Source organism: Excalfactoria chinensis, chromosome 1 (genome assembly GCF_039878825.1).
Source record: "Excalfactoria chinensis isolate bCotChi1 chromosome 1, bCotChi1.hap2, whole genome shotgun sequence".
Lineage (NCBI taxonomy): Eukaryota > Metazoa > Chordata > Aves > Galliformes > Phasianidae > Excalfactoria > Excalfactoria chinensis.
In genome coordinates, this window is record NC_092825.1 from 177,902,916 (window position 1) to 177,928,605 (window position 25,690).

Below are 25,690 nucleotides of genomic sequence, written 5' to 3' on the forward strand. Positions count from 1 at the left end.
AAACGGACAATGGTGAGCAGTAGTTAGATCTCACTCTCTTATTTTTCTTTATTTTAAGCCAAATATAGTTGTTAAAGTGTAGGTCTACAGAAATTCTGACAAAGACATTTTGCCCACAATTTCTCAGACATCTTCTTTTTAAACCACTGTCTTTGCTTCTACTCAGGAAGAAAAAAAAAAAACAAAACAGCTCTTCACATAGGAAGGTACAAGTTCATGGTCTGTACTGTTCTTCAGTTAACTGCAAACACAGAAGAATGCATGGAGATCTGTTTACAAGTCTGCATATGCCAACCAAGTTCATATGGGCAATCAAGAAGCAAGAGTCCTACCTTGAACTTGAAAAATCTGCTTTCTCTAAAGCCATAAAGTGCAGCTGCCATCAGAAACAGACCCAATTGCTTTTTCTTTTTCACTTTCCAGGGCAAGCAAATCTATTTCCTGTTACAGCCTGTACTTAAAGTTTAATTCTATCTTATGACTTAAAGACTAAAATATTTGAGAACCACTGAGATTTTTCCACCCGTTTAAAAGGGGAAAAAAATAAAACTAGAAACAGATGTTTTATAATGTATTTCATTTATTTTGGCCACCCATAAAGCTGTGGCTTATGTTAATGCCAACTAAGTTAAAAGCAACAGAGTTCTGCAATGCATTTTAGAATGACTGGGCATGGGAAGTACCTTCCAATAAACTTCTATTTAATAAGCAATTTTTCTTGTCAGAAAATGAGTATAGGAATTACTGAGGATGTGAGTGGCACTGCCATACTTGGGCAATTCCTCCAGGGATGTGAAAAGTTTTTCTATGCTGTTATACCCCAATGCATAGCCTGGAAAGCAGATGACCAGTGTATACACAGGAAACAGATGGGTTAGATGAAATTTGAACAACCGAGGACAATGTCCTTAGAACAACATCACATAAATAACAGCCAGTATGTTTATACTGTATCTCAAACAATTATTCCAGAGACATTTAACAGTGAAAGTTCCAACAAATTAAAGCTATCTTATTCCAACAATCATCAGACTTGTGCTAGCACAAACCTTTCACTTTCTTTGGTGTTCATGAGTGGAAGCAAAACATTTCAGATGAGAAACCCATGAGACTGCTCACAGTTGTGGTGGTGCTCACTGATAAAAGTATCGTATGGAACTTAAAGTGAAAATACTTATGTTGAATTTTTTCCTGTATCTATTCTTATTTAGACTGACAATTCACTGCTCAACAACGGACCCACTTTAGCAGAACACCTTCAGCACAGTACTGCAGGTTGGGGGACAGAAGGAGCAACAAAGAGTGATAGGTCTTAAAATATTTCTTTATTGACAATTTGCTGCAAAGAACACCAGGCTTATAACGTGGATATGATTTACCAACCTGCCTAAAACATAGGGAAAGCATAAGGACAATGGCCGTATTTAAGACAGAGCATCATTATAAGTTTTAACTAATTTTTCTCAGCTTGCTGTCTGAAATATTCAAAGAAAATATTTTTCCCCCTACTCCTTGTGAGAGACACAAAAAGTGAACTGCAAAAGTTAATGAGAAAGTAATAAAATATGAAAGCTTAGCAATTCGGTACAGCAACCAGCAGCACAGACTTTGACCACATCCATAGAATCAGATTCTTAGAATGCTAGCTTCTAATTCAAAGTATCTTTTTAATTAAAATAACAATACAATTATTTTGAGCTATTAAACAAATATGAAGTTCATTATTATCAAACCAAGTGCAAATACAGAAAACTCACTTTAATTCAGGGGCAATCTAAGAACAATTTAAAAGCAAAATATCCTTAAGAAGTATTTCTCCAGGCAAAGCAGTTTATGCATCATTTGACACACTCATTTGAACTTGAAAAAGCCAGAAAGCTGAAAGTACCTCCCCAATATGTTGACTGAGGACTGTAATTCATCTAAATTATGCAACTGGATTCCCACAGCTGGCCCACAGCTTGGCTTAGAGCTCAATTCAACACCAATGATCCTGTCTGCTAATATTGTCCTACTCGCAAAGAAGGTAATATATCCAGCGACTTATATTTAAGTTCTGACACTAATTAACAGAACAAGCAAATGCTGACATGAGTGACAAATGCTGGTTAATAGTTACTGTGAGACCAGAGATGCCAGCTGGCATTTTTCTGTAACACTTTGCAGTAATAATCTCTTGTTTATTTCTTAGAACATTGCTTATAATTTGTTTGTATGCATTTTGTTTTCAGTTAGAAACAAATCGGGACACAAAGGCAAAACCAGGCACAGCAACGAGACCCCGATCCCCAGACAAGTAATCAACAAGAAAGCATGCAAGCAGCATCACCTGGGGGATGCATGGGGACCACAGTATAGGAATTCTTATCCTATATAAAGCTATGTAGCTTTGCACAAACAGCCTTTGGCTTCTAGTCTCTGGCCTACCTGGACAGTAGCAAAACATGTTTATCAGATATACAAGCCCAGAACCTGAGCAGCAAGCAGTTAAAATCAGAAGGTCACTATGCTGCAAAATTAAAACATGCTTCTATGCTTCAGCAATACAGACAACGATAAAACAAAGCCTCCACAACCACCTGTAATAATATGCTTGTTCAGCCAGCAATTCCAAAGTACTCAGCAAGACAAGGTAGACATTTTCTGCAGCTGGTTTTACATGTACATTCCTGCCAAATTGTTGTCTCGTCTCCTCTTACCTTCACATTAGTCCGGAGTGCACAGTAACATGCAAAAAACATTGCAGTAAACAAGGAGCATATGGACCAGTATTCAGCGTCTCTGCTCTGCACAAACGGTACACACACGATCCCGAGCATGTGCTACTAAGGAGCATCCGTTCCCTCTGTCAGTTTGAAAATGCATTGATCTCTGTTTTTCTGACTACAAAAAGACATGTCTTGAAGGCACTGAGTGAAAGCTACATAGCTCTTCGTCGACTATATATAGCAAGATGCCCAGTAATTTCAATTAGCAGAGAATTCGGCAGCTGAAACTTGGACCTCAGTTGCTTTTCCTTCCAGCATTTTAAATTCAGGGGGGAAAAAGGAGGGGGAACTCACCCAGAGGGGAAAGGTGAGGAATTAAAATGTAAGCAGCAAGTTACTTATATTTCCCCCTGGCTTTGATGTCTTCTTTTCAATATTTTACAAACGTTATACACGGGAAATGAAGGAAGGTTTCTCTGCCAATTCTGAAATTTACTGTAGATTCTGCTCTGTTTCTGCCTGGTCTTGTTAAAGATGCAGCATCCCTTTTAAGAAAGACAACGTCATCAATCATGACAGACTCAACATGTTCTACTTACAAATACCGTCTCTTATTAAGGACAATGGCTGGCTGCCTTATTAACGTTTCCTCAAACGCAAGTTCAGTCCCCTGTGCTAATCTATTTTTAAATAAAAAGTCCCACCTACTCCTTCACTCTCATTTAATAAAAATGAAGCAGACTACTTCTTAAAATCCTGAATTGCATTGTGCTCCAAGCTGAGACTCTGGACATCGGTTTCAAACCGCTGGCTTGCTTTCTGGGATTAGAAACGCAGAGGAAGAATTAAAATCAAAGCAGAAAAATCCTGGAGATGGCTGTGCCCTCACATTTGTAACTACATATTCTGAATTTAAAGTGCTGAGATATCTTCCAGAAGGAGGGAACACAGAACCTAGCCAGAAGGCAAAGCTTTAATTCACATGCACAAAAATAAGATCAAACCACTTCTTTTACTCCTGTCAGCTGCTGGGATGCCACACGTTAACTGATTGTTTACTGGAATGCAGGGACTCAACTCTTTGTTTACAGCACTGGGAACCACCGATATTCATACTGAATTATGAAGCAGCCTCCAGGAATAAAATCCAAGAAGATCTTCTGATTTTTCCTTTTTTTTTCCTTTTTTTTTTTTTTTTTTTTTTTTTTTTCCACCGCAGCAGATACTGTGGGAGGTAAGGAGTGGAAAAGGCTTTGCTACCTCCTTCTCCATCAGCACAGAGCAATCTGTGTAGGATAAGCATAACTTAATAGAAATATCTGCAGTGACTTTTAGGATTTCTTTAAATAATGCTTTACGTAAACCCCTGGAAACCCGCAGAAATACAGAACTCCTATCAAAGTCGGTGGGTATCTTTTGTGGGCAATGAGGTGAAGAAGCTTAAACAGAAGGATGTGCGCTGAAAGAAGAAAAGCAGGGGGAGGGGAGAGACGGCAGGGTTTTTTCCAACATCTTCCCAAAGACAAGCTCTCAGAAACTGTCGTCAACTCCAAGCGAACAGCTATTTTTAGTCTGTCATTGTTTGTGCCTTTTTTTAGGAATGAAAAAAAAGCAGTCGTGTTTAGAGCTAGATACTGCTCTATGATGTATTCTAAGTCAGCTACTTAATTTGATCCCCAGCTCCATCTGTCATACAAATTAAGTAATTAGTAATCACAACCGTCTTTGGCACAAGCAATGACTTCCAGAACAAAAGAGACAAACCCTCTTCTTAAATCTAATTCTGCAGCTTCTAATAGTAATTAAACTGGGGTCTATATGCCATAGTTCAAAAAACCAGGATATCCCAAAGTTATGAGAGTTCATAATCCACCCAATAAGCTAAAAGAGAGCAATATATTGCTCAGCAAAGGCATGGAAAAATTAACTGATGGATTTTTCTGAGTGTCTTCAAGTGAAGAGAAAGAGATCATGACGTATTTTGCTGTACAGTACATTAATGATTAAAATTTAGTATCTAAGTCACTGGAAAAAATATATATCACAGATCTTGGGGAATTGTGATCCACTGGAGAAATGCAATTCAAAAAGCAAAGATGAATAGATGCACAGTCCCATACAGTGAGGCAAGGCTCAGGAAAACATGTGGCTGCATATGAAAATCAAATTCAAGTCTCCTTTCTGCCAAAGGAATTATGCAAGGTTTCAGTCAGAAGAATAACTTTCTGCTTCATGATTCTAAAAAGTTAATGTTTTTGTATTTAGGCAAACAAACCCAATATGAGGAAAATGGGGCTCTGACAAAGAGAAGGCAGAGCTGTGTAACTATATGACTCCCAAGAGGTAATCTGTACAAAAGACTTCAGATATATTTAGGAAAACAAGAGGTAATGCAGTCCCAGAGTCTTCACTCAGGATAATCTCCCATGACTCCTAACTGTCTGGGAGGAGAAGTTATCTAGGAAATTACAGAGCCTGGCCCTTGTGACACCAGACCAGTGAAAAGGGAAGACTCCCAGCCATGCCTCCTATAATAACCGTGGGGCATTTGAGAATTTGACGGAAAATTGAAACCTCTGTACAAGCCAGCAAGGTATTACATTGATAGCAGACCAACTTAACACGTTTAACAGGGGCTACTTCAGGTAATCTACGCAAGCAGAGCCCTGCAGGATTTGTTCACCCTGCCAAAACACTGAGTATCGAAGCAGTCTAATGTTTAAAGGCAATGTTCTCATCAAGGAAAGCGCAGCATTTTAATATGACTAATAGCCGCTCAAAAGCATCACATATTAGTGCTATTTTCTGCCCTTGACACACTAGCGATAACAATGAGATGGGAAAACCTTGCCTGAGATTTCCAGACTTGCCAGACATAGCAGAGCATTTCAGGTGCTCAGGGCCTTTTTAAACAGGAGACTGTTACCTTAATCAAGTAACCTTAAAGAATCACGTCCTTTGTAATGTGCTTCCGACGGCCCCGTGGCCAAGTTACGCACTGCTTACACCAATGTGGTGGGTGGTAAAATGGCGTTTAATTAACCTCGTGAGTCCCTTATATAGGGCTCCTATTTCATCTAATACATATGCATTACTGAGCATGGGAAGACCTATCGCGTTACAGCACGAGATCTCGCTGATGCCTAATACAACATTTCCCCCTCCCCATGCTCAATAAAGTCATGTCCCGTTACAACGCGAACGCTAGTCCTAAACCTAATATATAAAAATGTTAGTCTCCATATAAATCTAAAATATATAAGTTATCTAAAAAGTGAGGTAGACAAGCTACAATTCATGCAGAGGTAGGTAGTGCAATGTCTAATAATATTAGTGGTTTTCTAATTATTATATCCAAGGCATCTTGGGTTTATACAGTTCCTTCTTCTTCTTAAAGCTTATCATATATCCGTTGGCACTCCATTTTGTCATTAAATATTCTTTCTATCATACGCTGTAAACAACCCTGGATACATTGAAACACACAAGGTAGGCAAATCATTAAAGCTAAGAAAACTAAAATCCCTATAATTAATACTTTAAGAAACTGTTTAAGCCATGGGCCAATATTACCAAATAGTCCATCCAGCCAGCTGCCGAATGCATCATCAATTGCAATTTTCTTGGTATGCTCTTGCATCCACTCCAACTTCTTATGAATTGAATCACTGTGGTCGCTCAGATTGAAGCAGCACATCCCTTCAAAGTCCTTGCATAAACGGTGATGAGGCTGACTGTAAACTCAGGCAGAAATCTTTCTGCCCAGTTCGATTAGACCATGTGACCCAAATATTTTCTGGTTGTGACATGAGATGAGCACCCTCTCCCCCTGTAACAAACACAAATACATAAAAACACACAACAAGCGATACAACAAATGTCCTTCTCGTAGGTACAAGCAGTGGTTCTTTATCTGTTCCTTTCTTCTTTCCTGAAGAGTCACTTCGCGGTTGCGGCTGGCGGGTTCCCATCGGCAGAATCGGGCTTCATGACCCAGCTTCCCGCAGGCTTGGCATTTTTCTCTAACCTTATACCGTCTCTCTGGAGCTGTACACTGGTTCTTGTAATGACCTATCTGGCCACATTTAAAGCAGGGGTTCTTAGATTGATTATTTTGTGCGGTCATAACCGAAAGCCATGCCTTTGTCAGGCCATCACTGGGCAATGGTGTTGCTTGTTGTTTGTCCAGCACATACTTAATAATTTCACCCGGAGTCTCCAGATCATCAGGAGCCGCCCGAATGATATCTCTAATATTCTGATGAGACTTTTGCTTAAGACAATCTTTTATAACGGAAGATAATGCTTCCTTAGGTAGTTCTGATCCTTCTACTGCCTGTATCAATCGATTGGCAAATTCAGAGAATGTTTCTGAGGGACCCTGCTTTATCTCTGACCACGGGGGAACAGGTTCTGCTTTTCTTACAAAGTTTCTAAAAGCAGTAGAAGCCGCCCCCGTGGAGGCAAGTAATTCTCCCGGACGGAGGAGCCTAAGCTGCTTCTCTGCAGATCCAGCCAGATCTGCATCCGTTCCTAAAAGCCTCATTAAACTAGTTTTCGGATCTCCCTCCTTCCCATTCGCTGGGTGGTTCGGATCACAAGCAGTCTGTGCTACAACAGCCTTAAGTTGTACCGTCCACTCCTCCTTCCACACAGTAAACTGTACTGGTTCAAGGACAACTCTCATAAGGCTTTCAATATCATATGGCAGTAGGGGACCCGGGGCCATAAGAGCCTCAAAGGTACTCATAGTCATCGGGGACCTCAAGCCCTTTTTCTCAATTGCCTCTATAAACCGAGTCACTGCTTTCGCTTCCAAAGGCACCCAAACTGGTCCTTTCTTCTGGACGACTATCGGAAACACCGCCCAGTCCCGTTCCTTAAGCCCCAACCCTCTCATTGATTCACGGATATCCGACCAATCGGTGGGCTTGCGAGAATCCTCTCGCTCCTCCCTCCTCCGGGGAGACGCGACCAATTGGGTGGGGGTAGGCGGAACCTTTCGTTCCTCCTCTTTTTCCTCCCCCTTCTGGGGAGGCGGGACCGACAGGGCAGGGGTAGGCATTTCCTTTCTTTCCGTCCCTCTCTCCTCCCCCTTCTGGGGAAACGGGACCGGCAGGGTGGGGGCAGGCAATTCCTTTCTCTCCACCCCTCTCTCCTCCCCCTCCTCGGGAGATAAGACAAACGGGGTGGGGATAGGCAATTTTCTTTCCTCCGCTTTTTTCTCACCCTTCTCGGGACGAGATCCCTCCTCCGGAGGTGGGTCTGGGGGTGGCTCAACGCCTCCACGGCGCGCCTCCCCACACGACTCTCCCTCCCTCGGACAAATTCCATCCCCCTCAGGCGAGTAAAAGCTTTGCAAAGAGGGGTATAGGCGGGGATAATATGGTGGCGCCTCCCCAGATGACACAACTTCCGCCTTCTCTTCCGGAGTTGTTTCGGGCGCGGCCATGGCCATTGTGAAAACGGCCGGCGTGGCCGGCGCCATTTTGGGTGCAGAGTCGCCGCCAGAAAGCGATTCCTCCGCACCCCCCGGGACCCCGGACGTCCCAGTATCCAGACCAAAAACCCCAGTCGCGATGGCCTGGACTTGTTTCTCCTCCTTAGCGGCTTTAAGAGCACCCAGGACCAAACCCCAGGTTTTTAACTCCTCCGCTTTATACTCGTGCATTGCTCTATGGAGCATGGCAGCGGTGAAAGAATCCCACCGCTCCGAATCGAGCAGATTACTAGGGGAGGGTAAAATCTGCGCCACCTCCAAACAGGAGATGACGGCAGCTATATCCTTCTTAGAAGGAACATTTCTAACGCAGTGAGTTTTACAAACTCGTGATACTACCTTAATGACGGAATCCATTGTTTTTTCTGGTGCGCGACACCGTACGTCCTTGCACCCTTTGTATATACTCGAGACCTGTAGTCCCGCAGTCTTCCACGGTCCTCGTTTTCTTACGACCGAACCGCAGGTAGCAGCTGCTTCAATTTCCGCCCACCGAGGCGCTTCTACGGGATCTAACCGTAGGACTTGCGTCCGCCACGCAGTTAGCCGTCGCACACTACCCCCAGGACGTGCCTCAGAGAGGGCACCAAATGTTACCTTAATCAAGTAACCTTAAAGAATCACGTCCTTTGTAATGTGCTTCCGACGGCCCCGTGGCCAAGTTACGCACTGCTTACACCAATGTGGTGGGTGGTAAAATGGCGTTTAATTAACCTCGTGAGTCCCTTATATAGGGCTCCTATTTCATCTAATACATATGCATTACTGAGCATGGGAAGACCTATCGCGTTACAGCACGAGATCTCACTGATGCCTAATACAACAGGAGACCACAGGGTAGAACCTCATGGATGAAAGTGAAAAGAAAATATAGGTCAGGCATGAAAACACTAGAGAGACAGTAGTCCAAAAGAGCCACACTATACACCCTCTTTAAAAAGACCCAGCTCATGACCTCAATATTCTTAGATGACAGAAACCGCTGAAGCCTTTATCTTGAGCTGTCAAATTTCACCTTACTTTATGCTCCTGTGCCAAAGGAGGGTAAAAGGCAGCACTTGCAAGGGAATCCTGGTTGTCTGTGGGGCTTCAAAGGGAGCATAAAGCCTGTGCTGCCCTGGTGGGCCTTGATCTCAGGAGGACATGAGGGCATGTTAGGAGGGGACAGGCCTACAGCTGCAACTCAACAGCAGCAGAGTGAAACAGCACTGTCACTGCCCAAAGAGTGATAGGATCTAGTAGCAGTAGTGGTAGTAGTAGTAGTAGTAGCAGTAGTAGTAGTAGTTGTAGTAGTAGAGATGGCATATTGCCATTATATGCTGATGCTGTAGCCAAAGATCCCCACTGTGCTACGGTGTTATTCAAGGACAAAGAAGACAGTACGTGGAAGACATCACAGAAAAGCAAATTGTACTGGAGAGTAATATTTTCATCCTTGGCAGTCTAATCATTTTCGAGGTTGTTCCCAGACATCGTGGAAACAGATATTTTAAAGGAAAGGAACAATAAAAGGAGTAGACTAAATGCGTGCTGAAGAAAGTGATGCTCTCCAGTGTTTGCACTACAGTGCAAAGTGCCTCATTACACTTAAGCAGCACATTTGTTGGTAAACATTAAAAAATGCTTTTTAACATCTTTCTGCAATGAGACAGATTTTATAATTGCCCTTCACCAAGTAAAGCAAGTAAAGATCAGCTAGAAACAAACAAACAAACAAACAAACTGAAAAAATGAAGGGTAAAGAGTAAGAAGGGTACGTTATTCTCTTCATGGACAGAGGAGAAGGGAAAAATGACAGTCCTGTTCTCCAAGGCACTGACTTTCATCAGCCATGGGTGCATTTCTCCCTCTCTTTGCAGTGATGCTGGTGCAGACATGGCACCATGGCTACAGTCATGCTCTATCACACCCTGCCTTTGCACACTACAGTGATACTACCCATACAGGACTCTTGCCGAGTATTGATTAAATACACCTGATTTCAGCACATGAGCTTTAAATTGGAAGGATGTTACTCCTTTCCCCATTTCCAAGATTTTAAACTGTCATGAAAATGTGATTTTCCACATTACAAGAAGAAGTTCACTGAAAATCTCCATGTCTGGGAATGGGATAGTGAAGAAAGCACTCATATAGACCTCAGGTCTTGGGTGTTGTAGGGTCAATGGTTTAAGATGGAAAAATACAGATGACTCCTAAAGAGTGGACTGAGTCTATGGGGCACCTTGGGAACACATGAAGAAAGGAGACTCTGGATCAAAAGCTACAGCTTGAAAGTACATTTTCTTAGGCTTTCCTTCATAAATTGAACAGTAAATCTAGTAAAATATAATGAACAGAGGAACTAAATCAGCAGTTTGAGCTCAGAAAACCTTCAAACTTTCAGAAAGAGAAACAAAAAAAGGCTGGAGATTATTTGCAAACTTTCCTTGCCAGTACTGTAAACATCTCTCTGGCACCCTGGCATTCTGAAGGAAAAGTTGCTGAGTCAAATTTTCTTCCTCACTTCCAGGCCAGTAAACAGCAAAGACCTTCCCCTGGGCTCATATAACTGAAGCCACAGCTTTCCTGAAAAAAATCTTGCTAATAAAAATCTCTAATTCCTGATCATTTAAAACTTTCCTTCATAATGTCCCAGCCTTCTGCTTTCCATCCTGTGGTTTCATAGAAGAATGTTCTGATGTGAAATATGAGAAAAACATAAAAGTTACTTAGAAAGTATTTCTTCTTTATATTGAATTTATATGTATTTTACGATCAAAACCATCTATTTCAAAATAGAGCTATAAAAGTATATGTAATAAGCAAATTTGAAGAAGGTATATGGCCAAATAATCAGTAAAAAGTGATTGAAGATCCTGTGACTCTTCTCTCTCTGACTGTCTTTCTCAGTAAATGTCTCTTCTTTGCTCCCAATGACCCTAAAACTGAAGACTGCAAAACAAAATACAGGTTCAGAAGGAAGGAACTGGACAGAGTTTCATGAAGCATCTTGGGTTACTCACAGTCCCAGGGGTAGAGTTGAGCTCTGCTCTCTGGTGACAGCAACACTCCGTCCCTTAATCCAAGTCACTGATGAAGATGTTGAACAAGATCTAACCCAGCACAGATCCCTGGGGAACACTGCTCTGTCAGTCAGCCAGTTATCAGTCCAACTCACTTACATTTATCTTTCCTACAGTTTCTAAGTGTCATATATTTGCTTTAAATGACCCCTTATTCTTGTTATGAGAATATTTCCTTGATGATCAACAGGAAGGTACCACCTTTTTTCCAAATTAAATCAATTTAGTCAAAAATGTCTGTTCTGCCTTGACTGTTTTTTAAATTTTCAGCTACTGAGAGGTGTCATAAAGACCAATGAAAGAGCAGGAAAGATATGAAGCCCTTAAGTCTACAAGTGTAAAGCAATGCAAGAAGAAATATATATGAAAACCGTGTCATCTAGGTTATCCTTTTTAAACTTTCACCTTTGTAGGGTAAGATTGTTACCTTGATAGTAATATATGTAAACAGATTGCCATTTATTCTGTATTTTATATATAAATGCATGAATTCACAGGCATATAGGGATATGCATGTCTGAAAATTGAGAGACAGGATACCAAGAACGAAATAGGAATGGGAGACTCTTCACTGCTGCTTCCTACAGAAATTAATCTACATGGTGGTTAGCTTTTTTACTTGATGTACACTGCCTAGCACTGTCTGTGTGGATAGATGTAGAGATATAGACAAGATGAAATGCTAAGATGATTAGAGGGCTATGCTTTTTTTTTTTTTTTTTTTTTTTTTTTTTTTTCCCTTAATGAAAACAATTGTTCATAAAACTTAGGGAAAATGAAAGTTGGGAAAAATTATGTCTCTCTTTTCTTGGTTTGCTATCATCCCCCCAATTATAAATTAACATTTTACTTTTATAATTTATGAACTGTAATTTATGAACTAAGCTAATTCATTTAAGCATAAAATGCATATTTCCATGGTAACAGCATGAATGAAGAAGGAATGAACCTTCAAAGTTCAACAGCATTTATTACACTACTTAAAAATAAACCTCCAACAGTTTCTGTCCAGGAAATTATTGTATGAAAAAAAAAAAAAAAAACAAAAAAAAACAAGTAAATAAAGTTCTTATTGTGGATTTCCATAACAACAACTTAATTTTGCACTGTACTTGGTAAAGACCTGTATTTGTCGAAACACCCTGGATTTTATTTTCTGCATTTTGATTTTAGTGGAGGAAACTATTGAAAGGAAACCTATTGTTAGATTGAGAAACATTATATAAAATTTTGTAATACTGCAAGTAACGCATATTTTCATGAAAACATACTTTTAATCTTTATTGGTGTAGCCAGTATTTTCATTATACATCATAGTGACATATTTCACAATACGTTGAGAGTACAATGATGAATATTCACTCGCTATGCTGTAACTATTCCTCTTCATTCAATTGACAGCAGTTATTAGCAAAATACATAAATCCCCTATAGCAGGGGATTGAAACTAGATGATCTTCAAGGTCCCTTTCAGTCCAAACCATGCTATGATGACTCTGCGACCAATTTAATACTTTTCTTACTTTAAAGATACAATAAGTATATTACATGAAGAATGTGATGAATGAAGAAGGAAAAAACATCTTTGCAGGGAGAATTCACTTACAGATGCAGACTAATAAACTTCAGTAGGTAAATATATGCACATAGAGTTAATTAGAGCTTTTATACATACAAATTGTTGCTTTGTCTATGGAATTCAAGAAAAGCATGCTTACATCAGGTACCCATATTACCTATGAATAACTGTACACCTAATGTTATAAAAATGTCTGTCAGCAACTTGTCTCTATGAAAGTCAGTGATGTATGCTATATATGTATCTCAGCTGGGAGCTGTGACTCCAAGATCTGAAGACACTGTGCCAACTTAGATACTTAGAAACTTTTTCCTCTAGAATTGTCCAAATCTTAAAAATAATCCCCAGACTAAGACTAAAAAAATGATCTTAGTAGAAACTCTAGCATCAGCAAAAAATCGCCCATGACTGACTTTTCTTTTAGAGTTTTACCAGTGATTCCATTTCTCATCTCTTCCCTTCTTTATGGCATCAAATCATTTTCAGCTGTATTTCTCTTTCACTTGTCCACACAGAGCTGTTTCACCTTTTAAACACAAATTAAAGAAAATTCTTAAGGCCAGTGTCTTTCTCAAAAACAGCACAGTTTAGCTCTGTCTTTAACTCCATTTTTCTGTTCATTACTCCACTGCCACTGTTGATGCCCATAAGTAACAATTCTGTGAAGTATGGCATCCAGGAACTACAGTGCCTTTAGAAGAAGAAAGATTCCATTCTCCATCATCTTCGGTCATTTGTAGACTTATACTACTCTGCTACTTCTGTCTTACAGCAAATGTGATGCAAACCCCCGGTGGCCCATGGTGTTAGAACCGCCGCTTGCAAAACCGGAGGGCCCGGGTTCAAATCCCCCCTGTGGCGCAAGCGGTAGAAGTGCCGCTCTGCTACACTAGAGGGCTCGAACTCCCGGGAGTTGGACTCGATGATCTCTAAGGTCCCTTCCAACTCGCACGATACTATGATACTATGATTTTAGTTACCTCCACTAAGTAGTCAGAATGAGTTTTAAAACTCAGACAGCACTAAAAATGGTGCCTCAGAGATCATAGAATCATAGAATTGCTCAGATTGGAAAAGACCTTAAAGATCATCAAGTCCAACCACAACCCAACCATACTACCCTAACTAACAATCCTCTGCTAAATCACGTCCCCAAGCACTACATTCAAACAGTTTTTAAATACATCCAGGGATGGTGTCTCAAACAGTTCCCTGGAGAGCCCATTCCAGTGCTTAACAACCCTTTCTGTAAAGTTTTTCCTGATATCCAAACTAAACTTACCCTGGCACAACTTGAGGCCATTTCCCCTCATTCTGTCACCCGTCACCAGTGAAAAGTGACCAACCCCACTTTCACTGTAAGCACCTTTCAGATACTGGAAGAGAGCAATAAGGTCTCCCCTCAGCTTCCTTTTCCCCAGACTAAACAGCCTCAGTTCTTTCAGTTGCTCAAATATACACATGCATAAAAACTGAGATATACATACACACTTATAAATACATAGATATAAATCTGTGTACAACAATCAACTTTTTGGAACCATTCCACAGTTAATTTTTGCTTACGTATAAGCATAATGAGAAAAGAATTGCTCATACTTATTTCTCCGCCTTCTTTCTGCTGCATTGCCCTGTTCTTCCTACACACCAATTGCAATATTATTTCAAATTGCTTAAATGAGGTGATTGATATCCTTTCTTCTAGGGAGATCAAGATTCCTAAAACAAAAATTACTCTTGATCTGCAAGTAACTACATTCTCAAGTTTGTGCCCATCTGATGTTTTAATATCCACTGTTAATGTTGAGCATCTCAGTCACTGTTTCTGAAAATCAATACTGAAAAGGCCTATCTCAGCTGTTAGTCTCCAACCAGTGGGATCATTAAGAAATATTTCTTTTATTTTTACAGTGCAGTGGCACCCAACAGGTACTGACTGAACCATTATTGCTGCAGTGTTGTTGTTCTGTGTTCAAAGAAACACATTACAGTAAATTTCTTAGACAATTCATGATTATTGTCCACTTGACACCAGACTCTTCAGTGACTTGAGCTGCAGAGAATTTGGATAAGAAAGCCAAAATCTGGCAGTATCCATAGCCATGTCCATCAACGTCCACAAAGAAAAAGTCTGACCATACACGCAATTCTATGTAGAATATTAAGATATAATATTAGTATAATATTGTAAAGCAAATGTTAATGACAACAACAAACTAAAGGATTTCATTATTAAAATGAGTCTAGAAAGTAAAAATCATAGAATCACAGGATCATAGAATCATATTGTTCTTTCAAATGAATCATATATATCATATATATATATCATATTTTTCTTTTTGGGTTCAAAGGGACCTTTGACATCATCAAGTTCCAACCCCACTGCTATAGGCAGGGACACCTCCCTCCCTCCCTCTAGACCAGGTTGCTAAAAGTTCATTCCATTCTGGCCTTGAACATCCCCAGGAAATGAGGTTGCCTCTGTGGGCAACCTGTAAAATGTTTCTGCAATTTTTTATCACTTCAAATTTTTATCACTGAAAATTTTATCTCAACCCACAAAACATTTTCAACAAGTTGCATTACTGAAAAGAAACTTTCACACTGGTATTATCTAAGCAAGACTATTATTTCCAAGCAGTTAAAGAATTTTTTGCAATGATACTATTTAACTGAATCTATTATTTCCAAGTAGTTAGAGTTTCCCTTTAAAACACCAACCCTAGAAAATTTCTTCTAGTGACATCTTCTTCTCACTTCAGTCTTCCCTTGAGTCACATGAAGAGAAGACCAGATAAATTCAGAGAATGTGTTCAGTTGAAATATTTTACAAAATGCAAATTACTGCTATAATCTTACGATATTTCACTAGCTAACTGATTTTAGTTCTGTTTCTTTTAACCATTTATAGAAGTTAGAAGCTCTGGCAGTCTCTGTGGCTATGGGGCTGTCTATAAACATTTAGTTAATACATATGTATGCAAAATTATTCTCTCAGAGCAGTACACAGGGTCAATATCTCTTTTACATGGAGGACAAGACTGAATGAGACATGCATGCTGACAGCAGAATATCAATTGACTAGAGCCATATTTATCTAAGAGGAAAATTTTCTGTTCCCTTAATACTTTAGCTAAATAGTTTTACAAATAGCACTCCCCTTGACCCAAAGAACTTAAAGCATTCTCCATTTTGCACATTAACCAAAAATATCAGCAAATCTCTCAGGACAATAAATACGGAGTCTTACTGCCAATCATAGTAGAATCAATCTTTTAAACTCTAGCGGTGTCATAAAGATCCACAGTCCTTTAAAATATGAGAATTTGGCCAAAATAATACATAAAATTGAAATAATAAAGCATGATATAAAATGTGTAAAATTTTACCTCTACTGAAGGCAATATCACCTCATTAATTTCAATTAAATGTATTAATTCTCTTTATACTACAAAGTGAATGTTAATATACATGTTATGGTATTGAGATTATATGTAAATCACACTATGGCTTTAAGTTGTACCAGGGGAGTTTCAGGTTGGACATTTGGAAAAATCTCATCTGAGAAAGAATGGTGAGGCATTGGAACAATCTGCCCAGGGAGGTGGTAGATTGACCATTGCTGGAGATGTTCAAGAGCTGTGAAGATGTGGCACTGAGGGACGTGGCTTGATGGTTGTGGTGGACATGATTTTGTCATTCTAAATACTGCAAAAATTATGGAAAGCATATAAACCAGGGATGATTGCTCAGAAAGTCACTGAGTTTGGTCCTGATTTCAATGATAGATTCATTGTGTTGATCTCTATTGGTCTCTTAATGTTAGAAGGGCAGGTGAACAGAAGTTATTCCTTCTTATGCTTGGCAGTCAGAATTGATGAAAGGCTACCAAGTTTTAGTGACTCAGCAACACAAGCTAAACTGCACTATAAGAAGTTTTTTCTCTTATCAGTTGAGAGGAAGACAGAGAGGATCTGTTGTGAGAGGGGACTCATATTATGAAAATAGGAGAATGCATTTGGATTAATCTGTTGTGAGCTGGAGAGATGTAACAGAGCTGTGGATTTATTATTATTATTACTATTATTATAATTATTATTGTTATTACTGTTTAATCTGTGTCTCAAGAGATAGAAATGAGGGAAATAAATAAATTTTATAACCACGCACCATAGGAAGGGCTTTCTTTCATTCTCCACCAAACCAACACTGGAATGCAGTTCATCACCCAAACTTTGAAGTCTGTTGGCTCCTCATAGAACCCGTGATGTCATAAGGTAACAAGAATTAAAAGTTATTGGTTAGCACGCACGTTTACCCTTTCTAACAATAAAAACATATCTCTCTAAACACTGTTTTGGAAATCTGCTTATTAATGGATGCTGCTGATGTTGTACATAACGTTCTTGGAAGAGTAAGCTGAACCACAAAATGCACTAAATGGGCAGATGATTGCAGCCTACAGATTTCTGAGGAGCTCTGGCCAGGAAGCTAGGCTAGATGATAGCCCAGGCCTTCTGGCCCAATATTTTCTTGCTTAGCCACACTAAAAACAGCACAAGACTGCAACAATGTGAGAAAGTTTGCAACTCTCTAGCTCTTACTGTCTGAATCAGAAAGCTGTCATCTCATACTTCTGCTTTGCATTGTTCTCTACTTTTTCTTCTATGTTTTCTATAAATAGTAGAATTTCATGCCAATTTACAAGATGGATTTTTGTAAGGCATGCAGAAATTCTGAAGCTATAAATGAAACTGGAAAACTCAAAATTAAGCTGTGCTCAAGCTAAGCTCAGAAATGTTGGCCACTTGCTATAATTAAAACTTTTATACATTTCTCAGTACTTCCTGATACATTCGTTTTCCTGTCATTTGACAGCCCTCTGCACTGAAATATCTTGTTAAATATTTTAGAATCAACATCACAGGACCACCGCTTCAGTGAAAGAGCTATAATTAATTTTTCACAAGTGCATAATTTCAGGGCATTGTGAAATTCAACTTTAGTTGGTTTCTTTATGCAGCAGTATTCTGGTGTCATATTGAACAGATGTGTCTATGGCAACATATTCCTATTATCATGGATCTTATAGGTCTAGCATCATCTCTGATTTTATTTTATTTTTTTCAGATAATAAGCACAAAATTCAACTCAAAATGTTAAAATCAGTATGAAAACTGAAGTTTATGTGTAAAGCACTTTATGCCTTTATACTTCTCTAAAAAGCTCGAGTAGATAAATATATATATATGGTATTTTTTTGAACCAGGAAAAAAAATTGAGACCAAAGACCAAAGCAGATCTCAATTTACTTTTCATTTCCAGGCTTCTACTACAAGGGTGATTCATTTATTCATTATTGCATTGCAAATAGTGTAAATTAGAATGTTATTTCGCTGTGCTAGAAGACAAGATGACAGCAGTATTAGCCTACATTGGGAGCCAAAGCTCTGAGGATTGCTCAGCTTGATATGGGTGGAAAACATGTCTTCTCCTCAGTTTACTCATCTGCAAACTGGTATTTACGGTATTGTTCCTAGTAATCATACTCAAGATGTCAGCATTCTTACTACAACTTCCAATCCTTGCTGCATTGCAGGTGCAAATACACCTTACCTTTCAATAAGGACATGCTGTGTAAGTCTTCAGTCTGAAAGTCTTGGATGACAAAAAAGTAAGAGCAGTTAATATTTTAAAGTCATTTTTAGACACTGATCTGAAATATTTGATTTCCATAATCTGAGCAAATGCATCTTCATGCTCATTGAATCTTTGTGCTCTACCACCTACAGTGTTCACTTTTGTGCTCCACCACCTACAGTGTTTCCCAAAGTATTTTTTCTCATGTGAACACATTTATTTGTGTCTTTCTCTATCACAGGCTGTTTACTTGATGGTAGAAATGGGACCTGACCTTTCTCACAAACCTCTCAGCATATATCAGGTCTAGCACCCTATTATTCTCGGAAAAAAAAAAAAAAAAGAAAAAAAAAAAAGAAAAAAAAAAAAAAAAGCCAGTCAAGATTTTAGCTTGATATTTTATCAGTATCCTTAGTAAAGTGACAGAATTAATGTGTTGCCATTTGTTTATAATTCTCCAGACTTTTCAATAGAATTAAACATAACAACTTCTTCGTATCTCTGCACAAATAACCTCAACATTCTGATGCAGTTTTATGTGCCTTTAAGCCCTACTACCCTACCAAGTAGCCAAGTAACAAACTGAACAGCCTGCAATGTCTTCAGCTTGCACATAACAAGAATCTTTCATTGCCTGTATCCTTATCTTAGTATAGGTTGTTTATTTTTTTTTTTCCCAGCTACTGTACAATCTCCACACAAAACAAGTTCAAGGTGAACGGCATGAGAGCGGAAGGAAATTTATGCCTTCTAGCCAAATCTTCTGAAGAAGCTTCTGACAGTTCTATGCCTGAAACAGAATTTGGAGCCATTTAGGTAACATGTCAGAAGGTCCAGCTGCAGAAATAGGACACAGAAAGAAGCTACTGAAAGAAGGTACCTTACTTACAAGAAAAAAAGAGAGATTGCATTTGAAATATCTTAGTGCAGCAGAATTTACTTGCTGGCCTTTGCATGAGAGGAGTTCACTCATTTGGGCAAAATCCTGTAGTCCATATAATTTATTTTTACTCCCTGTGTTGCCATAAGCACACACCAGTGTGAAAAAGAGCAAGATATTTAACCTACTAGATCTCAAGGTCTTACGTATTGTTAACTCATAAGTATAATACAGTCTTTTAGACATTGTGGAATCAGATGCTACAAAACAACTGCAATAAAAGCAAGTTTAAACAAATTCTACCAAGCCCCAGGTGGTCTTGGACATAATCTTACATCAAAGCCCATCTAAAGACTCAACAAGTCACCTAATGTACTGGTTCTGAATGTTCAGAACATGTATGCATATATATATACTTAGTATTCATCTTTAAATTCACACTTACTCAAACAGTACATTCTGATAAGGTGGTAACTTTGTCCAGCTTAAAGGCCTTTTGTGGCTCATTTAAGTCGTGACTAAATCCTTCCTTGAATTCTGTTGAATTATCTCTAAGAGGCATAAAATCTAGATGAAATCAAGACTAACAGCAACATCAAGGCAACTGCACAGCAACATAAGTTATGTCTTCTTTTCACCTTAGCACCTTGTGGTTAGATCTCACTCAGGACCACTCACATACCCCATTTTCAGAAGCTGTTTGGATAAACTTCTTCTCTTGGTTCTCTGTTACTCAACAAGAAGAGGACAGACACCTAGTTTAAGCAGCCTGGATATGTTTTTGCAGACTCTTGAGTTCTCTCTGCTTTTAGATATCAACAAGTGACCAAGCCAAGTAGGTTTTCTGTCCACTAACTGTCTTGAAAGGTCTGCCATATTCCTTGTTCTTTTGGGAAATTTAGTAATGGTAAGTCATGCTTATAATTCCCTATGCTTTCTGACAGGAACCTAAAATTTTATGGAGAAAGTACTGAAGCTCAGCACTGAGGTTGAATGCAACTGACAGAAGCACATTAGGAAGCACAGCTGTATTTATTGATACAGCTTAAAGCAGCAACAACTGTATCACTAACTACATAAACTTAAATTCAAATAATTATTTAAGTTAATAAAAAAAATCAGTAAACTGAATACTCCCATGGAAATTAAACAAATCAACGCATATAAAGAAACCACCTTAGTGTATGTTACCGAAGGAAAAAGGCTCCTTAAGTGTATGGGGAAGGTTAATCAAAATTGAATTCCATCTCTATATACACTCCCTGGAAATGTGATTCATACCCCTGCTTTCCTCCCAGATAGCTGCAAAAAATGGATGGTGGATTTCTAAGTGTAATGCTAAAGCTGAGTCACCTCTTGATATTCAGTCTGGAGCCTGAAATAGCCTAACCTTGAGAGGAAATAGCCAAGATTTATAGATAAAGAAGGTGAAAAGAATAGACCAGAAAAGAATTGAATCTGTATCTGGGAAAGCCTGAAACCTGATAACCAACCCTGTGATGAACTGCCAGAACAAAGAACTCAGCAACTCACTAACAAAGAGCAGATTGCTATGAGGAGTGCAGTCTTGAAAGGCAGGAATGTAAATGTGCACTCCTGCATCAGAATTAGAACTAGAGGGATGTTAAACACTAAATTACAACCCAAGCATTGACCAGAGATGTAGAGGATAGTCATTTGGGAATTTTTTTAGCCCATCATTCTCAAGGCAAGACAAAAAAGACTCTCCATGAATCAAAACCAGACTGAAATATCTACCACATCAATTCAAGAACCCAGTGCCAGCAAAGCAATGCAAAACAATGCAAAAACAATGGTCTTCAGAAATGAAATTCAAACTTGGCTTCTCCAACACTTGTGGTCTTCTCTTATCTCTTGAAAGACAGAAATGTTTGCTTTCCTTTTGTAAATCAACATCCCAATGATCTCAGTGTATACCTGGGTACTGTCATTATGTAGATCCTACTTACCTGGTCCCTACACTAATTTAGCATGTATCTTTCCAATGCTGGTTAACTTACTGCTTTGTTACATATTCTTTTAACTGTAGGCCCAAAGGAGAAGCATCATCATCATTCATCTTAATGCTGAATAAATTCTCCTATAATCTCCTTTTCCGGAACTCGGAGGTTTTAAAAATAATGTATTTATTGTCTGAAATTAATGTAAGAACCACACTTTCTCAGTGCTTTTTAGTAGTATTATTCTTGCTCATGTCAGCTACAATGTGTTTCAGTAGATTTCAGATGAGATTTTTACAATGTAATCTACTTGGCATTGCTCATGGCAAGTATTTGGGAAGTTCAGGAGGTATGCAGTATGATGGCCCATTGTCTTCCAGTGTTTAGACAACACCTCAGGGATAAACGCAAGGAATCAAATAATTTTCTCAGGTAACACAACTAGCCTTAAGCACTACATTTTTATTTCAGTCTTCAAAGCACGCAATGGTATTGACTTTGAGCTACTTACCAGCAAAGTCATAGAAGATGGTAGTTTACAAGAACAACCAATGTCTGTAAACACATTGTTTCAGTATACTCTTCAGATAGGCTCACTTCCCCCTTATTTTTTCAGGTTTACTGAGATTGTGCGCAGGATACTTTTACCACATCTTTACAACTTTCTGAATTTATCAGTGTCTCAAGACAGAAGTTACCTGAACATAACAAGAACACATTGGCTATTGTGATATGCTAGCAAACGGTCTTGGTATGTTGGGGTTTATGAGGCTAGGCACAACAAGCAGCAAGGCAGCCAAGTCAGAGTGCAGTGACAAGCTGGCTAGTGTAGCCCCTGTGACAAGGAGCTTTGGGATGCCATTGTGTGTAACTATACTGATAGGCTTATATGAAGCAAAGGAGTATGTTACTGTCATACATACCACCTTGTTACACAAGAGAAACTTCACCCCAAACTGTCACTATAATAAGCTATCCCTGTGGATGGATTACCAACAGTTCCCAGAAGCCAACCTTAATTTTTCCAAGAAAAATCCAAATACTTAGTGATATTTCCTAGATGTATTTGCAAAAGATGTTACATCAATGGGTAAATAAGAAATGTGAAATAAGTTTTTCAAGTATAAGTCAAATCATTAGGCTAGAAATAGGCATCAAGTAGCAATACAAAGACTATAAATAGTTCATTTCATTGTCAAAAGCTAATATGAAAGTAATTCCAATGATCATAGAATCATAGAATCACAGTATCCTTAGAATTGGAAGTGACCTCTGAAGGCCATCTAGTCCAACTCATCTGCAATGAGCAGGGATGCCACAGCTAGATCAGGTTGCCCATGGCCATATCCAGCTTTGCCATGAAGGTCTCCAGGGACTGGGCATCAACCATGACCCTAGGTAAAATATGATGATAGCTTTGATCTAAGCATACACAGATGCAGCAGGTAAGCTTACAGAATCATCTGACCTTTCTCAAGCTTTAAGATAGATATGTGCTTTGTATGTTTCGGATCCATGAGCAGTAAGCTAGCAAGTTTGATCCAACAATATGATATACTTTTTGGAGCCAGTATCTAACAGCCCGCAGTAAGATAACTATAGTGGTTCTTAAACTGCCCCAGAAAGGAAAATCAAGTAGTGATTTTGTCCTGAAGTCTGCATTCTGACAAAATCCACTCTGCAAAACTTGACTTATACAAAGAGGAAATAAAGAAATCAGTTTCCATGGGTCAGTTGAAATCACTGCAGCAAAATATAAGAGCCACAGTGGTTTTTCTCTGACCATTAATGTACTCTCTTCTGTTTGTCATTTGTTGTCTACATATTCCTGGAGGCAAGGAAAACTAACGGCTTGCTTACACTTCAGTTTGATAGGACTGATATTTTCTTTGTACTTCACCAGCAAGAACATTTTGAGACACCCTACAGCACGCTACCTTCTTCACTTCTCCACTTTTCCACTTGCTGATCCAAGATGAGGTAATGTGACCCACAGCAACCAGTCCCTGGAAAAGTGGCATTTGTGCACCCATCCCACACCATGATCCTTGGACCCAGCCATCCCAGTTCACTCCTCATCGTATCACAGCAGCTGACAGGACTGGGGAGCAGGTTGTGGCACACCTGGAGTCATGCATGACTGAGTGCAAAATGGCAGGAGGGGCCTGCTTTCTCCTTTGAAGGGGAAAGTCTTTCTCCCAGTCTCACACTCCCCTCTACATTCTCTGTGACCCAGCAGCTTTATTTTATTGAAATATTAAAAAGAGAAGTACACTCTAATCAAAATGAACTCATGCTTCACATTTGAGCACACATCAATATTGCAGCCTGTGGGATAGAGCACTGGTATCTGTTCTAGCTTTAAATAAGCTAGCTGAGATACCAGAATTTGTTAAAGCAGCAAAGGCTTTTCATAGGCTAACTTCTTTTCCTCAAGTGGATAAATTAGCCTAGAGCAAACATATCCTTGGCTACAGCATACATGCAGGACTGTGCCTTTCTGCTGTCCAATATGTTGTCAGAAAATATTCACCCAGAAACTGAAATGTAATCGTTCTGATCTCTGCAGCTCATTTCAGCCCTACCATGTCCCATACCAGAGGCAGTAAGCAGCACTAAGAAAATGCAGTATTAGGTTTCTCCCCCACCCCAATAACATTCTGCCTGGGGGTCTCCAAGAAGCCAAGGCAACATGCAACACAGTAAGGAACAAGACTGAATAAACCATTCTGCTGTGTAATCAGGTGTTTAAATAGCCATTGTAAGTAGGCTACTGTGCACATGTGCACAATCCTACAAATGTTCTTATGTCTGAAAAACGAGTAATCAAAATTTAGTCATCAAATATCGCTGCTGGAATCAGCTGTTCCACATCATTTCTGTAATGGGGTAAAAGAGAACCACAGGGTAGACAAGACATGGCAAAGACTAATATCCTTTACTGAATACATTTATTAGTCTCTCCTCCATGGTGTTACATCATAGACAAATTTGGAGATTAATGAATATAACACTGTACTTGAAATTTTGAGATAGCTCAGTTAAAATTGTCATTGACTTTATTGATACTTGCAATTGTATACAACCCCTTCCAAGCTGTGGTACATGATAACAAGAACTTCTTATGAGAAGAACAGCAAATTCAAAGTGGTTATGGACAGGCTGTAATTTGGTAGCAAATAACTTCTTTGATTACTAATTTATCAAATGAGAAATTAATCAAAGTCTCTTTTATTGAATCTGTCCTTACACGGATTACATGCATCTCCTAATTATTTGCTCTAGAACAATTATGCAACATTTTTTTATCATTTTTTGTTTTTATTTTTATTTTTATGCTAATGTTAATTAAACCTAAGAAGACTTAAAAGGAGTTTATTGTTAATCTTTTATTCCCCAGCTTTCAGGGACATTTGTTGATTCTGACTTAATATCAGTCCCTGATTATAAGCAAGTTAAGGTTTATTCCTATGATCAGCTCCCAAATGTGAAACTTAATAATCTCCCCCAAAATGTTGTATTTCTTAGAGCCCTGTTAGTAATTATCTTTGTTAGACTAACTGGAAAACAAACATGAAAGAGAAAAGTAAACAGCCAGAGTCCATGTGCTTATTGGCCCAGTGAATATTTGTATATGATTAAATGGGTTCATAATATCCTAGTTTAGTTCTTACAGTGTACAAGATAATGAAGTACTGAATAGAATTCTCGCATTATAACCTACACTTATGATTTTTTTTTTTTTTTCCCTGCTTGCTAGAAGAAATTAATTCAAAAAATCTTTCCCCTCTCTAAAGAAAGGTGGGTGAGACACCACATGAGAGAAGGTAGGAGGAAGTCTGTAAAGGAGAGGAAAAATACCAAACTTTAGTCACTGAGAACAGGAGCGGAGGAGATGGGAGGTGAAGCAGTTTAAAGTGGGTAAGGCTGCCTGTGATAATGAGCTACACGTCTATCAGAGATTACACTGGAAGAGGGCAAAGTGAGAGGATGGGAATGGCAGTGCTGCCTCTTGCAGCTAATGAATGTAGAACCCTATCTGGGGAGGTTTTGTGGGGACGAGCAGAATGCCATTTTTATTACTCATTCCTTCCAGTTTGCAGAGCACAAGCTAGCTCAGATATTCTGCTTTCCATGTGCACACTGGTCCTAGGGGAATGCAGGGAGTCAAGGAAGTTCTATGAAACAACCTGGAGCAAAAAAACTCATTTGTTTTCTTAAGTTTTGCAACATAACCACAGACAATCAGCAGTTCACAGCTACCATTAAAATTTCTGCGTAAAATTGAAGTGTTTTTCAAAATATTTTATGATGTATTTCAGTGCAAGCCTGTTGCAGTTCTCAGTGTGTACTGGTG

The 25,690-nt window shown here is 39.1% G+C and overlaps 1 protein-coding gene across 23 annotated transcripts in view; it reads right to left on the reverse strand.

Moving 5' to 3' along the window:
• Positions 1–25,690, reverse strand: part of DLG2 (discs large MAGUK scaffold protein 2) — a 981,657-nt gene that overhangs the window by 717,396 nt on the left and 238,571 nt on the right. Inside the window, exon 1 of one of the 23 annotated variants that reach the window (XM_072326884.1) lies at positions 2,700–3,305. The exons of 19 other annotated variants lie outside the window; for them this stretch is intronic. In XM_072326884.1, coding sequence (XP_072182985.1) covers positions 2,700–2,819 — 120 coding nt within the window. In that variant the 5' untranslated portion in view covers positions 2,820–3,305. Of the gene's footprint in view, positions 1–2,699; positions 3,306–25,690 lie in introns of those variants that run through there. 3 more of the 23 variants (XM_072326889.1, XM_072326891.1, XM_072326896.1) reach the window with 3 other exon arrangements.